This window comes from Xiphophorus hellerii, chromosome 14, assembly GCF_003331165.1.
Source record: "Xiphophorus hellerii strain 12219 chromosome 14, Xiphophorus_hellerii-4.1, whole genome shotgun sequence".
NCBI lineage: Eukaryota > Metazoa > Chordata > Actinopteri > Cyprinodontiformes > Poeciliidae > Xiphophorus > Xiphophorus hellerii.
Genome location: NC_045685.1, coordinates 2573930 through 2589824, shown reverse-complemented (window position 1 = coordinate 2589824; position 15895 = coordinate 2573930). Strand labels below are relative to the sequence as shown.

Sequence of the window (15895 nt, the reverse complement as noted above, 5' to 3'; positions counted from 1 at the left end):
TTTTCTTCCAATTCACTGAAACCTTCAGAAATTTGAATGAGAAAATTAATTAGGAATATATATATAAAAGTAGGTAACATAAAATTAGGGCCTGCATAACTAATTACAATATGCTTTAAAAGTAGTATCCTGAATTTATGTAACAACAAAGAGATCTCCACCTGAGCTGGAGATATATATATATATATATATATATATATATATATATATATATATATATATATATATATATATATATATATATATATATATATATATATATATATATATATATATATAAGAGAGTAGACTCTAAGAAAGTAGACTTTTTTAGAGTATAGATTAAATCCTCATGAACCACCGTAGGTGTCGGTAATGCTTATTTAACGTTACTTGCCAACCGCCAATAACAAAACCATGAAGAAGACTGTTGTTGTGATTAAAAAAATGACGTCACATCCTCCGTCAGCCTATGGTCAGCATCACCGAGTTAGCTCACAGGCTAGCTTTCAGCTAAAAGCGCTGTTGACGGTCATCTATGAGTCGCAGAAGAAACCTCAGTTTTGTGGAAACAAAGCGGTCTCCTGAATTCTACGGCGCATTCATGGACCTCGCCGGGGCAGCAGACAGAGCGGACGATGATTGTCTCGAGCTGGAACGCGAAGAGGATCTCTTGTGCTCGGTCAGCGACATCACGGAGCACCTGAAGCGAAACATCGCCGTGGTTCTGGAGACAGCTCAGGTGGAGATCCGACGAGTGGTCAGTATCCGGATACAAGTCCTAAAAATGGAGCTGCGCGAGAAAAATAAGGAGATTGAAAAGTTAAAAGCTAAGCTCGAGGTGGTTCAGAGGGATGGGAGAGACGGCTTTACGACCCTGGAGCCGACCACAGAGTCTGGCTTCATGAAATTCCCTTTCAACCTGGGGACCAAGCACGGTGGCATCGACCCCAGGAGAGCCAAATCTGTTATCCCCGAGGTGAAAAGGGAAAATATAGATGCTATTTGTGACTATCTGATGAAAGACAAAAACACGAAGGGTTGTGGCGAAATGGACTCGGAGCTGGTCAGCCAAGCCAGAGGGGAAAAAGAGGTTGATGAAGAACCGGAAATCCAGCCTCTGAGCCTGTGGTCAGACAGCAGGGTGGAAGCTTCGGGGCCGGTGCACGGAGACCCAGACTCCACCTCAGATTACATCTTCAGCATGCCTCCCATCGGCAGCAAACGGATGTATGACTATGAATGGATAGCACCAGCGGCATATTCTGCAGAGCTGAAAGGTAAACAAACGGAATGGTAAATGATTTTTAAGATTACAATTGATGGGGAAATGATACAAATCCTAGCATTTAATGCAACTTATGTAAAATATGTAAAGTCTGCAATGTTATTAACTAGGATTAGTCTATATTTTCGCAAGCAAAGGAACTAATAATTTTCCTTCTGCTGAAAATATCGATCATTATGAGATTTATTTATTTATTGTTGTTTCGATGCCAAGGAACTGCATTTTTTTCTTCTAAATCAGGAAAAACTAGTAGACCTGCTACACTTTAATTCTTCCACACACACACACACACACCCACACACACCCACACACACACCCACGCCCACACACACACACACACACAAAAACTGGCACTTCCTCTGGCATCTCCAAAAAAGCCGTTAAAATAACCGTGATAGTGTAATCATTCTGTGGCTTTACCAAGAATCACACAGCTTAATATCTTTAAATCCTTTTATACCTTCATACTCGTAACTTAACTTCTTGCTGCATGAGCTAGATATTACAAAATAAATTGCAACCAACCTGGTCGATGGTTACTGTTAACAATATGAAACATACAGTAGATGTAATGAACCAGCTTTTCTTGTGAAATTGTGGGCTGCTATTGTCTGCTGTTAATTCCCATTTACTGTATATGACTGTTTTCAGTTTGAGGTTTTAAATACCTAAAGTCAACTTAAAACATCGTGTTCTTCTGACTGCACTATGATTATTTATTTACTCAACCAGATAACAGTGACATGACACATTTTGACTACAGGTATGGGAACTATTACACCTATATTAAGTAAGATAATGTTGCAACTTAAGTCATTTGAAAAGTGCATTTTGAATTTACTCAGATCATTTTGGTCTTTATATTAAAAATAGCCCGACAAGCTGAGACATTGTCACAACAAAAGCAAAAACAGAAGAACTCACTCGCTATACATACTTTTTCATAGAATTATGTCTTACCCATCATAAGGCTTTCCCATTCTTTCCTCCTAGACATGAAGCAGCCTGAATGTGAAAACCCCAGGGCCGCTGCGCTTGAGGAGGATGACCACCACGCTGACGAGTCGTCCAGGGGGGACGGAGGTGGCGGACAGAAGCAAACCCAGGTCTGTTTCTCACACGTCCAGCTCTCGGACTGCTCCACCAAACCCCACGGCTCTCCGGGGACGGAAGGGGCTCCGCTGGAAGACAGCGCAGACAGGCCAGAGACAGGTGGGAAACAGACGCTCATCGCTAATAAGCAAGTTGATAAATGATATTTTTAAGGATTATACAACTCAATACTAGCATTTCTCAATTTTTTGCAGGTGGTGGCATAATGATATTTATTCTGCTCTATTATAAAGTGTTCAACCTTTTCTTTTTCTAGAGAGAAAATGATCATTGATGTTATTTTTTATTGCTTTTTTTCCTCTCAGGTAATGTAATATGACCAAAAATATTACAAGATTTTAGGAAAATTTTCAGTGGTGAAAAAGCAAAACAACCTTCCCCCGAACCCTTTAATAAAATGAACAAGAACATAATAGTAAGGATTTATTTATTTATTTTTATTTTTATTTTTTTACATGATATCAGAATTGGTAATTGCCTTTTAAGGCCTCATTTTACTTTGGAAAGATTCTCCTTCTAATTGTATTTACCTTCTGAAGTCCCTATTCATTTAAATGTAAAGGTGGGAGATGTACTTCACAGATTATAGCATGGTTTGACTTTGACACATTCTTTGCAGTAAAAAAAGAAGGAAAAATTATTTCTTCAGACTATTATCGGGAAATTAAGAGAAAAAAAAAATTTTGGTCCATATTACCCACCCCTAGTTAAAAATTTAGTAGTATGATGATCTCCTTGGTTGTCATTATGTCCTTCTGTATTGAAACTAGGGAGGCAGGAAATTTCACATGGGCCTTATTCCACAGCAGGCTTCCAAACACAGAAAAACAAAGCAGCATTCATGGGCTCATTGTAAAGGAATTACATTTCTTTAGCAAGACCAGACAGGTTTTACTGTTATGGTCATTTACAAATATTTAGATCATGTACTTTGTGTATTCTGGGCTTTTCTGATCATTGTGTGATCATAGAAAATGTTACAAATTAAGACCTAAAGGTGCATTTTTTCACTTTAATGCTGTTTTATTAAATGACTGCTGCTTTATGAGAGGATTTTTTTTTTTTGGAAGCAGTGAAAACTTATGAAATGTCTGTTTATGTAAAGCAGTGATGAATCTGAGATAATGCAATGAATTCTCTCATTCGTTGTTTTCAGTCTGAAGATGGAAAAGAGTTTACAGAATGTACTGAAATTTTTTTAAATTTATTTATTTTTTCAAAGTTGTCTGTCAGTGAGTTTAGAGAAGATTCTGATGACAGAAGAGTTTCTTAATAACTTGCCAAAGATTTCAGACCCAGGTAATCCTTTTTTGGAGCATGCTCTAACTTTACAAGAACTGCAGGAGGCGCTGCTGAGCATGGAAAAGTGGTAAAGCTCCAGGGATAGATGGCTTTCCTGTGGAATCTTCTAAATCACGCTGCTCTGTGTTGGACGTCTTCAGTGTAGTGAGGGGAAAGTGTTGCAGAGCTCTGCTCACTTTTCTTCCTAGGAAGGAGAATCTTCATGAAATAAAGAATTAGAGACCTGTCAGTCTGTTATGTGCTGATTATAAAATCTTCTTAAAAGTTCTGGCATGCAGATCAACAGTGATCAAGTTATACTTGTTGATCAGTCTTATTGTATTGCTGACAGATCAATAAGAGATAACATATAATAAATTTTAGATTATTTGGACATCTTTAATTTATTGGACATGTTGACCAAGAGAAGGGATTCGATCGGGTGGAGCACCAACATCTCTGGAACTGTTTGAACGCCTGAGCCCCAACAAGCCCTCAAACGATTCTGAATAAGTGAAATATAAGAACCTTATTGTCACATACGTGCACCCAAGAATATATTTAACCGAATTATGTTTGCTTGTTTTTCAGGCCAACAGTTTACCAGCCACACCTACATCTGTTCACTTTGCGGAACCTTTTGCCCCGACTCTGCGTTTCTGGAGGATCACATCAAACTCATACACCCAGATACTGATGACGCATCGGCCGCCAGGGCCCAAACGTTCATCTCCTCAGCCGGACCCGCTGGGGAAGATGGCAGCAGTGATTCTGTCAGCGTTGGGAAGGGGACCAGTGAGGGCAGTCCAGGAGTGAGCTCCGGTGTTAGCGCTGGAGGAGGACCTGTGAAAAAGGAGATTAAAACTGAAGGGGGGTATGAATGTGGGGACTGCGGCCGTCACTTTAACTACCTTGGCAACCTGAGGCAACACCAGCGTATCCACACTGGAGAAAAACCTTTCATGTGTCCAGAATGTGGCGAGAGGTTTCGCCACGCCGCCCGATTAAAAAGTCACAGGTTGGTGCACAGCGGCGCCCAGAGTCCTTTCCCGTGTCCGCAGTGTGGGAAAGGTTTCTCTGTTCTTTCTGGTCTCAAACGACACCAAAGGGTGCACACTGGTGAGAGTCCGTATGCCTGCCCCGAGTGTGGTCGATGCTTCAAAGAGCTAGGAAATTTGTACACCCACCAGAGGATCCACAGTGGGGCTACTCCTTACTGTTGTCAGCAATGTGGACGCTGCTTCCGCCATCTAGGAACATACAAGAGTCACCGGTGCTCTCCAGCACCATAACCGCCTTTAAAGTACACTGATCGTAATAGTCATAAAAGATGAAGTGGAAACAAGTTTTAGACCCTGAGATCCTTTTTCTGTTACTTTGAGCATTTTGTGACAGTAAAATACACTAATGATGTGGAAAATATGACTAAAGATGATCATAAAGCATCTCAGAACATGTTTTCTAATGCTTCCTGGTTCATTTCTGAGCAGTAGCAATGTTCTCAGGGACGTAAAAAGTCACTTGTTTTATAGGTTTTCTCCTGATCCTATAGTCCACGGAATACGCCCATTAACATTAAAGGTTGAAGGTTTTTGGACTGTATGCATTTAACTGTAATTATTTTTTGACAATATATTACTTGTGACATATCCATGTGAAATAGCAGATTTAATTAAAATATATTTATAGATTTATTCCACCTTGTGAATTGGCTTAAGAGCAGAAAAACATGGCATGATCATTGAGATTGATGACATTACGTTTTGTGTGTTTGTATTGATTGTATGTTTTAGAATTGCTTGTAAAATGTTAGTAAAAAGGTTCTCTTATTTATACATGCTGACAAATGACTGACCATGCTCGTTTTCTCCTGAAAAGTGATAGTCTTGTTTATCTTTATGCACCACATTGAACTGGACCATAAAGCCGTCTGATGAATTCACACAGATCACACGTGTTCACGTTAAAGACTACAACATCCGTCCCAACCCTGATCCTCTGGCTGCAGTTTCCAGTATTATTTAGAAGCAGAAGGTTAACAGAAGAGGAGAATTGGGGGAAATTCTTTCCTTTGGGCTCCTTGGAGGAAGACGGAGGCCTCAACTACGGACAGTAAAACATAAAAGCCAGTCTTGCATTTACTAACATGTATGTTTGCTGAGCCCAAAGTATCCTAATCTTATTGGATGCCATTAAACTTGAACCAGTTTTAGTTCATACGTGTGTTTTCTTACTGTGACAGGGTTAGGGATGGGATTAGGGACGTTGTTACTTTTGGAATTATGTTTTTGTTCTTGTGCACAAAATGTCTCAAAAGGACTGTTGCATAATAAAGCAGTTTTTATTCATTCAAGCAACAGTTTATAATATACTTTGAGAATCCTTTGATGGTAGTGATAAGGCTGAATATTAAATATATGATATAAAATGTTTTAAGAAAAACAAAACTTACATTACGTTTAACGTATGATCTATTTGTATATGTACGTGGATCTACATATGGCAAAATGTTTGCCCCAGGAATCGACCGATATATTTCATAGTTCAATATCTGTTGGTGTTTTAACAGTCCCTCATTATGCTGTTTACATTTTAACACCATGAGGCCAACATGATGCATATCTAATCACCACTTCCTCGCCATTGTGAGCAGTGTGGCATTGACAGCAGGCAAACACAATATGATTAACAAAACAACTCTGGTAATATTCCTCTGTTTACAATGCAGATTCAAGCTCCAGAGATCTTAAGCCTCGTCTTAAGAGTATTCAGGGTGTCTGCCTCGCAAACTGAAACATGGAGCTGGTTCCACAGGATAGGAGCCTGATACAGAATCTGTCTCACATTCTACGTTTTGAAGTTCTAGGAGTCATCAGTAAACCTGCAGTCTGAATGAAGGGATCCGTTAGGAGCAGATGGAGCATTAAAACTTTCCTTTTTGATAAAGCTTATAGTTCGACTGGCTAAAGTTTTCCTAAACTTCTTCTGTAGTTCTGCTGTTATAGTCGTAGTCTTAACGACTTTTCCTTACTCAGCTTCATTCTCCTCCTCTCCTATTTGGTATCATATTCTGTTATTTCATTTTTGACCTTTATTCTCTCCCAGTTTTTGCTCTTCAGAATCTACATCTGGCTTGTCGTTCTGTGTTCTCATCTCTCCAGTGAGCCGCGGCAGGTTGCCATTCACGCTGAGCCAGGCTCTGCTGGACGTTTCTTTCTTTCCTCTTCAATTGGAATCTGTCTGTATGATTAGATTGAATTGACTTTTTTTTGTAAAATGCCTCGAAACGTTATTTATGTTGTGACTAAATAAACTAAAAACTGCATTAAACCAGAGAGTCCCTATGGCAACCAGTAGAATATGGTCAGGGGGTTTTGGTACAGTACCTTTATTGAAAGGTTGATCTATGGCTCAAAAATCTCAGTTTTACAACAAACCATTTTGATTGTACTAATTATCAACATGGAAGAGTGAGAAGATTACTAATATTTTCACAATCTATCAGCAAGGGGGAAAAAAAATTAAACAAGAGTCAATTGTAATTTTAGAATGATATTTAACTACAATGATCTTTATGTTACAGAACATGTACAGCGACATTAAAAAACTGCATTTAAAAAATTTGCGTACAGCTGCAATAATTTCAAAATTTCACAAAATAACTGTATTGTAAAAATAAATCAAAATGACAAAATCTTAAAAAAGGTAAATTACAAGTATAATATCAACCCACTGAAACATTGTCATCTTAAAGTGAAAAAAAGAAGTGTTCTTCATATGAAAAAAATATCCTTCTGTAAAATGTTTACATTGTATTTGATACCAATTTGAAATAAACATAAATACTGAAAAAAATTCAAGCAAAGTCAAGCATCTCAGAAAGATAAAATAATACTAAGTCACTATTTTCAATAACTGCAGTAACAGATCTCAGCTGTTATAACTGTTTGCTTTAATTAAAACGCAAAAAGGAATTTTGTGTTTTAGTTAGCTAGTGACATTGTTTTGTAAATATTAAACATTCATTTTTTTATGTAAGGATCTTAAAATAGGTTTTCCGACTGCATATAGTTTTTGTTTGTTTTACTGTATTTCTTATGAATGTTTGCATCTTGTATTCTTTGTTTTATGTGATGAAATTTAGCATTAAATTCAAATTCAAAATGACGTTATTAATCCCAAAGGGAGATTAGATTTTGTGTTAAGTCATTAATTTGGATTCTTCAGAGTTATTGAAGATGGTGATGGCTGTTGGCAGGAAAGATCTCTTGTAGCGGTCTGCATTACAGTGATTTATTAGCAACCAGTATATAATACTGTACCTTCATTAATATGAACTGTCCCATTTAAATTATATATAATTTTAAAAAACTGTTATAATAGAAACGTTCTTAATTATCTTTTGAAATCCTAATATGTCTAACTGTTTTGGCAATCAGAAACGTACTAGACACTGTCAATTTGTTTGTTCCTTTACCATATGTTTTTAAGAAAAGCAATAGAATCAAAAAGTTTTCATTTCCACAGTCACAGATATTACTGCACTTAAAACTTTTGCCCACTTGGTTTTTCATTGTCTGTGACTAAAACTGTCTCTCAGTTTAAATCTCAGTTTCTGTCTTCATGATCTAAACGGTGGCCTTGTCCCCTGAGGGGCCAGGTGCCCCCTGTTTGTCATGTGCACCAGATATCCAGTGGTAGCACTTGGTGCCAGTGGCATTCTTGTTTCTTGGCTTCGCGCCACAATGAGTGCAGTAGAAAATACCCAGTGCCACCATCACCATGATGAAGATGCAGATGGGCACAAGCAGGCCAACCAGGAGCCCAGTGTTGCTCTGTTTATGCTCCCTGTCGTCTTGGACAGAATCCAGGTTGTTCCCATTTCCACCACCCCCATTCAGGAATGGGGGTGGTGACTTCGGTGTGGGAACAGTGGGGTCTTGAGAGTGTGTAATTTCCTCATAATTCTTTCCCTCCTTTCCAGACTCCTGCCCAGGGAACTGGGGGTAATCATGGGGAGAGAACTTTTCCTGCTCTGCTTCTTTTTTTATGTCTGAATCTGTATGTGGATTGTCCAAACTTTGAGTGGAAGTAGAAAACGATGGCCACCAATTCCAAGCTCCCTCTGAGATTTTAGATGTGGAAAGGAATGGTATAGTTGTAGTAGTTTCCTCTTCATCATCCTCATAAAAGTCATCCACAGTGCTTAAGCTAGTCCTGGGTTTGTCCTGTGAGGCACTGGTATCCCACATTTCCTCAGGTTTGGAGGCTGTTGATGGATTGGTCAGCCAGTCCAGAGGTTGCTCCTGATTTCCTGGCCAGGGATCGGTGGTTGGCTCTGGGCTCCAGGGGGACAAAACAGCATTCCATCCAAGTTCAATCTGTCCAACATGAGGAAAGGGGAGAGTGGTAGATCCAACCTGATTGTTCCCTATTTTCTGACATGTTGACTGATCAGACGAAAGTTCATAGCCATACTTACAGAAGCACTGAAAACCACCCACATAATTCACACACATCTGCTCACACATCCCAGGAATCTGACACTCATCATCATCTAGGCATTGTGTGGGGTCTTCTCTATCAACTGAAAAACCCAGATGACAATGGCAGGTATAGGAGCCTAGAATGTTTTCACAAGCATGTTGGCATACGTTATCCAAGCACTCATCTATATCCTCACATTCCCCTATTTCATTGATGAGATAGCCCTCCAGACACTGACATTCAAATGTCCCTGGCGAATTTGTACATCTCTGCTGACAAGGAGACTGAAGACACTCATCCACATCTACACAAGCATGTTCGTCTGGTGCAAGCATGTATCCGTCAGGGCAGGCACAGCGGTAGCCGTCTGAAAGAGGCAAGCACTCAAACTCACAGGGGACTCCTTGACAAATGTCAGGCTCACAGGTCTGTCCGTCGTATCTGAGATGAAAACCTTTTGCACAGTCACAGGAAATCTGACCACCGACTTGTGTGCAGAAATGTTCACATCCACCATTACCCTGCTCACACAACTGGTGTGAAATTGAGGGATTTGAGCAAAACAGCGGTTCAGGAGACCATCCTACTGAACCGTCGTTTGTCCTCTTCACACACTGAACTTTCTGATTGGCATTTGTGAGGCATCGTAAATTAGCAACAGACCCGACTGGTAGATGGGTTAGGGTTGTGCTCAGCAGGTTAAAAGGTGTTTTATAAAGGGCAACTCCTGAACCCTCACTTGACAAGGGCGAACACATTCCGTTGTAAGCAAAGTGGCAAAGATATCCATCAGCAGGGATAGAGCATGGACCATGAAACCATTTGAAGTTATCACTGTGTTGTAGTGTGTCGTAGTCAAAAGACACACAGAGAGATATCAAACACATATCAGGAGAGTCCTCTGTTTGCCAGTTGGTATACTCTGTGTCTTGATCGCCAGTTGTCCAAGAGAAACCCCTTAGTGAATTTGAGTTGCACTGACGAGGTTGACGTTGCAAGCCAATCCACACTTTGACCTTGGTACGCGACGACCGCAAGTCCACAGTGGAGAAAAGTGTGGCAATAGCGATGGCCTCCTCTTTGCGCTTGATGGTAGCCAAATTTCCACCTTTCTCTTTGCAGGACCTCCATGAGTCTAGGAAGATTTTACGTTCAAAGTAAATCACAAAGCAGCCTTCTGCATTACAAAGTGCATCTCTTTCTCTCAGGTCCTGGCTTAAGACTGAAGAAAATCCAAAGAGTGAATACAGCACAGAAGACAAGAGAAAAATAGCAGAACTAAAGAACAGAAGCCCCATTATTATTCTCTTGTGGATATCTTCTTCCAGTGTACATCAGTCTCTGACTTGATTTTTTTTTTTGTCCAGTCTGCATGTACTCTTTACTCTGCTGTGCTTAAGCTTATCTTCACAGGCACTGGGATCATGCAAACTGTCCCACGATTCCAGAAAGCACAAAGGGAGGGAATAATAGGGAAGGGGGCTGGAACCATTGACTTAGAGAGGCTGGGCAAGAGAGGAGAGAGGAGGGAAATTGAGGCAAAAATGATTTATTTTTGAAAGAGGTGCAAGTGGTGTCTCTGTGGGGTAGGGTGGGGTATGTGGATGTGTGTGTTTATGGGTGTGCTGGGGGGAGTGAGAGGGATTGCACGATGTGACTTTGTGCTAGAGTGGGGGGAGGAGCAGCAAACGTTGGAATGCTTTCTTTTGGAGAGTATGTCATATGGTTTTCATAAACCCTGTTCATGGATACATTTACTCTTCAACTATTTGCCTGTACAAGCACATGTACACCCCTACATGCACAAACATCTTTTATTGCAATATGTAAAAGCAGGAGATTTACTCTGATACACTTACTCTGCAGTAAGAATGAATTCCTTCCATGAATTCAGCAGTTATCTTCTGCTTCTTCTGGAATTCTGATCATGCTTGAGGTCAAGTCTTTTTTACCTTTAGTCATGCAAACAAGCATTCTTCCTGCAGTGTTAAGCACCTTATTAGTATGACTCCACTGACTTCACTGTAACTCTTTTGCAGTCAGGTCCTTGATTAAAATTCAAGTCACTTCCTTTGTGAGTTCACAATACTTGACTACTTTGTTTTAGTTTATTGGATAAAATCCCGATAAATACCCAGTATTCATATGCAAGTTTACCCATACGAGTACTTCTGTAAGTCATGGCATGTGAGATTAACTTCTCATATAGGAAATACACAAAAGGAGTCTAATACTTGGACTTCTTGTGTTTTCTTCAGCTTCCTCTCACAGTTAGAAGACATGCATGTTAGTTTAATGAGCCATTTTCAGTTGACTGAAGATGTGAGGTTGTCCATCAGCTTCCATTCTCAGTAACTTTGCGTTGCCACCCACGAGACAAGCAGGAGTGGACGCAGAAAACAGATGGGTGTGATGTAGAGTTTGATAGTGAATAAATAAATATCCTCAGATTATAGTTGATCTGTTTCTCTTAAGGTGGCTGGAAAAATGGAGAATTTTTTCACGGTCAGTGCAGAGTAGGGCTGTTGTAAATGGTTACTTTAATCTATTAACTATTCTGACAGTCGAACAATCAAGTAAAAATCTTGATCAAATAAAATGTAGGTAAGTACTACCATTACAGTAGTATTAATATCAGATATCAGTATTGGCTCAAATAGCCGTGCTTCCATAATGATCACTTTTCTGCAGCTTCGAAAGTGAACCTGTCATAATAATAGCTCCCTTTTTAAGTCAACCTGGACAAAAATTACACAAAAATCTGTAAAAATATATTCAATTTAGTAATAAAAGTAAAATTGATAAAACAGCAGACTCACAAAAACATGTGTATGTTCCAGTTTTTAGATTAGGACTCGACTTCAATCCGTTTAATAATTGAACTTTCACACTGGCCAGCCATTTATAGAATTTGTATCCACGTTAGCTGCGAGATCTCACATCTATAAAAAGAATGTTGTATTCCATACATTTTCATCAGTTAATGCCCTGGACAGAATGTGAAAAGTGGCCATATCAGGGGGAAATAGGACAATTGGTTTCCATACCCTTACAAAAAAATCCCACGAAAATCACAGGTGATTTAGCTCCTGTTCACAACCAGTGAGAGTGTTGTGCAACACAAGTAATCATCCGTCCGGAACATTTGGCACTAAATTGCAGCAAAAATTTGAGACAGATCATTTGCCTCAAGAAATTTTAATTCATGGCAAATTCTAGGTAAAGAATTTAATGAATCCATTTCAACGATTCATCGACTCATTCAATGAAGTGTTGAAATGGCCCAAAGAGAACCTTTGACTTAACCAAGAAAACAAAATCAAGTCATTAAAGTGGAAAACAGTGAAGTTTCAGATATGTATGGATCCTTTATTCAACCAGGGAAAAATAACTGAGATCAAGACTTCTCTTCTAAGAGTGACAAACATTAAGACCAAAACACACAATTAGGAGACGTCGCATAGCTTTAAACATCAGGACAGCTTTCATTGGAACTGAGACATGGCTAACCATCAGATTACTACGGTATCAATGTCAAGATTTTATGTCATTCAAGACGTTATATCCCACTACCTATTATAACACTTACAATATTATAATGTTAAATGTAAGACTCCATAATTTGAAGTTAATGTCCACAGAAAAATTAACGAAACCACAAAGACTAACCCGCCAATTGGAGGGGTCCACTGTATTTCAAAACTAGGAAGTCTGGTGTCTAAAACAGGAATGCAGAAAAACAAATCCCTGCTTTAGTTACATGTATGCTGGGCTCTTGGTGCTGGGGGTGGAGGAGACTGGTGCTGGTGTTCAGCTGTCTTTGGGCGACAGGCGGGGTCATCCTGGAGAGGTCAACAGTCCATTTCATTGCACAATTGGAATGTATGTTATTGAATTGAAATGATTTTTTGTTAAGTGCCCCGAGACGACGTTTGTTGTGAATTGACGCTATCCAAATAAACTGAATTGAAACTGAACCCAATGAAGGGTCTTCAGTCAGAGGCTTTGTCGGGACTGCTTTGAGACAGACAGCTACAGGAGATTCTTCCTGAATGAACCCATCACCATCTATGACTGGTTGGTGGAAACACTGGCAGTGGGTTAATGAATATTCAATCTTGTTTTGATTTTAATTCAACATTGTTTTACTTAAATTTAACTTGTGATCATATTTAGACTTCTACCTCTCAACATGACGGCTGATTTGTCTCTGTTAGAACATTATGTCCTTATAAGGACACAGACACATGTACACTTTTGGTGTATGCTACTGTGGGAAGTTAGAAAGAGACCCCATCCCTGTGTGTCTCACTCTCTCTCACACACACACACACACACACACGCACACACACACACACAGCTATTATTGTCACTGTGGAAAAATTGTTGGATTGTTTTTCCTTTCAGTTGAAGATGTGGACTAGTGCAAGTTTGTTCCTCTAACAAATTGCGTCTATCAATTTAGAGGCAAGTAAGAGGAACTAATACAATTATACACTAATGTGCAAAAACAGACATAAAGGGGCCCACATGGCTGAGTGATGGAGCAGATAGAGGCAGCGGTCCTCAGCACAGTGGTTCCCCTATTTGATTCCCAGGATGCACGCCTTCTTCATGTTCATCTACTGTTGAATAAAGACCATTATCACAAAAATGTTTAAAAAAAATCAAGAAAAAAAATTAAATTAAATGAAAATAACTGCTCTAACAAAAAAGTGGTATCATCTAACTCTAAGGTGAGAGGTGGGGTTCACCCTGGACAGGTCGCCAGTCTGTCGCAGGGCAACACAGAAACAGACAGGACAAACAACCATGCACACTCACACTCACACCTAGGGAGAATTTAGAGAGACCAATTTCCTAACAGTCATGTTTTTGGACTTTGGGAGGAAGCCGGAGAACCCGGAGAGAACCCACCATGCACAGGGAGAACATGCACACTCCGTGCAGAAAGACCCGGGCCGGGAATCGAACCCAGAACCTTCTTGCTGCAAGGCAACAGTGCTGTATTAGAACCAATATGAGTCAATCTAAAAAATAATATTTCACTTTAACAAAGCATCAATGAATTATAAATAGTTTAATATATTGGCCCTCTATGTGTTGCTCCTCTGTGTTCAACCAAAAGTGTTCTCATGCTCCAGTCGTGCCCTTCCCCAAATAAAACAGGAAGTTTGGGGTTAGACCATCAGAGAGAGGGCAGGCGAGAAGGGGAGGGGGCTGATGTGGTGGCGAGGGGCTGGAGGGGTCAAAGTGAGTGAGTCAAACAAGAAGAATTTTAAGGGACATAGTGTAACTGATTGTTTGTATCAAACCACATGGGAGCAGCCACTTCTCAGCACCAGTTTATTTTTAGGATTCTTTTAACGGATCTGAGTTTAGCAATAATAGCCTAAAAAGAAACTTTGCCTTAAATCTCCACATATTTCTGCACCAGAACAGTCAGGCCGGATAAAAACGCAATCCCGAAAAAGATTAGCCACAGCTGGAGAAGTTCACATAGAAAACAAGAGTTAAAAAAACAGGGAGGCGAATGGGACGAGCCTGACATCTATAAAAATAAAATCACGTGACGTGAAGCTTACCCTCCTGCTGAAAATAAACAACCGTTTGATATGCAGTGTTTATATTCTTTATTTCAGTTTTGAAGTCCATAAAAATGTACTCACACTTTAGATGTTTGATGTTTTTTTTTCCTTGGAGTTTCCTCACAGAAGAATTGTGTTCCCTCACAATGAATATTATTTATTGTTATGTATTGCAAATACCTTTAAAGAACCTCATTGAAAATGTATTTATACATTCTTAATTCTTTGATGCATAAAACCGAAAATCGATTTATTACTCTGCGTTCATGTTTGTTTGTGTGATGCTGAGATGGGACTGCGGATGAAAATCCCCTTTTATTAGCCAGACTTCCAACAACAACAAAAAGAAGTTACAATCAAAACTATCAAATGAGTTCATTATCCCATGAAAATAACTCAACAGTAGTCCAAATAGTTTGGATGCATTGTTTCTTTCCTTCTTTTCTTACAGAAAGTTCCTGTTTTAGTCTTAGTAGTGATGGAAAGCTCAGGTTTGTCCTGTTTTTCATTTTTCACATAAGTTTGCGGTGCCTTTGTACCCTAGTGGAAAATATAATAAACTTCAAATATCTCACTAATGAGATATTAACGTACATAAAAAAAAAAACTTACAAAAACGAGGGAATGAATAGATAAAGTCAAACAGAAACAGTAACATCAGTTAAAGCACAAATGTAAATTGCTGCATCTCGTTTTGTCCCCAAAAGTTCTCGTCTTGGTGACTCTGGTAATATTCAACGTTTGCCCTCATGTTTCCTTCACTCTGCTTCTACACACAGTGAAATTCTGGTCAGAATTGTTCAGCATGTGTTTCATGCTGTAGAGAGATGCTGTATGTGCTACACAGACATATCAGTTGATGAGTAGCTTAATGCTACGCTTCTTTTCCCCACCAGTGCCGACTCACACATTCCTTGCCAATCTCTCAACACTTCTACAGCTAAGAGTGTTAAGGATGTTCAGCAGGATGTTCTAAACACGGCAACTATTTATTTATTTATTTAGAACAAACGAAAAATAAAAACAAGAAAATTTTTTTTAAAACAATTGACATGCAATTTTACGTTATCTACAGGTAGAAGATACCAGATCTTATGATTTCCTGCCCCTCTCAATCTCATCTATTATAAACTTTTAACTCTCCAAACACCAGATAAAT

General features: G+C 39.3%; 2 protein-coding genes across 2 annotated transcripts; one reads left to right on the top strand and one right to left on the bottom strand.

Annotated features, from left to right (window-relative positions):
- Nucleotides 1–294: 294 nt before the first annotated feature.
- znf16l (zinc finger protein 16 like) lies at nucleotides 295–5878 on the top strand. The gene is made up of 3 exons (XM_032582763.1): nucleotides 295–1259; nucleotides 2261–2479; nucleotides 4253–5878. Exons 1-3 carry the CDS (start codon nucleotides 518–520, stop codon nucleotides 4951–4953), a joined length of 1662 nt encoding a protein of 553 aa, XP_032438654.1. The 5' UTR covers nucleotides 295–517; the 3' UTR covers nucleotides 4954–5878.
- A 1155-nt stretch (nucleotides 5879–7033) lies between these two features.
- cd248a (CD248 molecule, endosialin a) lies at nucleotides 7034–10600 on the bottom strand. Its single transcript, XM_032582756.1, has one exon. It carries the CDS (start codon nucleotides 10444–10446, stop codon nucleotides 8290–8292), a length of 2157 nt encoding a protein of 718 aa, XP_032438647.1. The 5' UTR covers nucleotides 10447–10600; the 3' UTR covers nucleotides 7034–8289.
- Nucleotides 10601–15895: the final 5295 nt, after the last annotated feature.

Excerpts from the sequence above, each read along its gene's own strand:
- znf16l (XM_032582763.1), top strand. The coding sequence starts at position 518 with ATGAGTCGCAGAAGAAACCTCAGTTTTGTGGAAACAAAGCGGTCTCCT. Across the intron at positions 1,260-2,260 it reads ATATTCTGCAGAGCTGAAAG|ACATGAAGCAGCCTGAATGT; the intron begins GTAAACAAACGG and ends CTTTCCTCCTAG. Across the intron at positions 2,480-4,252 it reads CGCAGACAGGCCAGAGACAG|GCCAACAGTTTACCAGCCAC; the intron begins GTGGGAAACAGA and ends CTTGTTTTTCAG.
- cd248a (XM_032582756.1), bottom strand. The coding sequence starts at position 10,446 with ATGGGGCTTCTGTTCTTTAGTTCTGCTATTTTTCTCTTGTCTTCTGTG.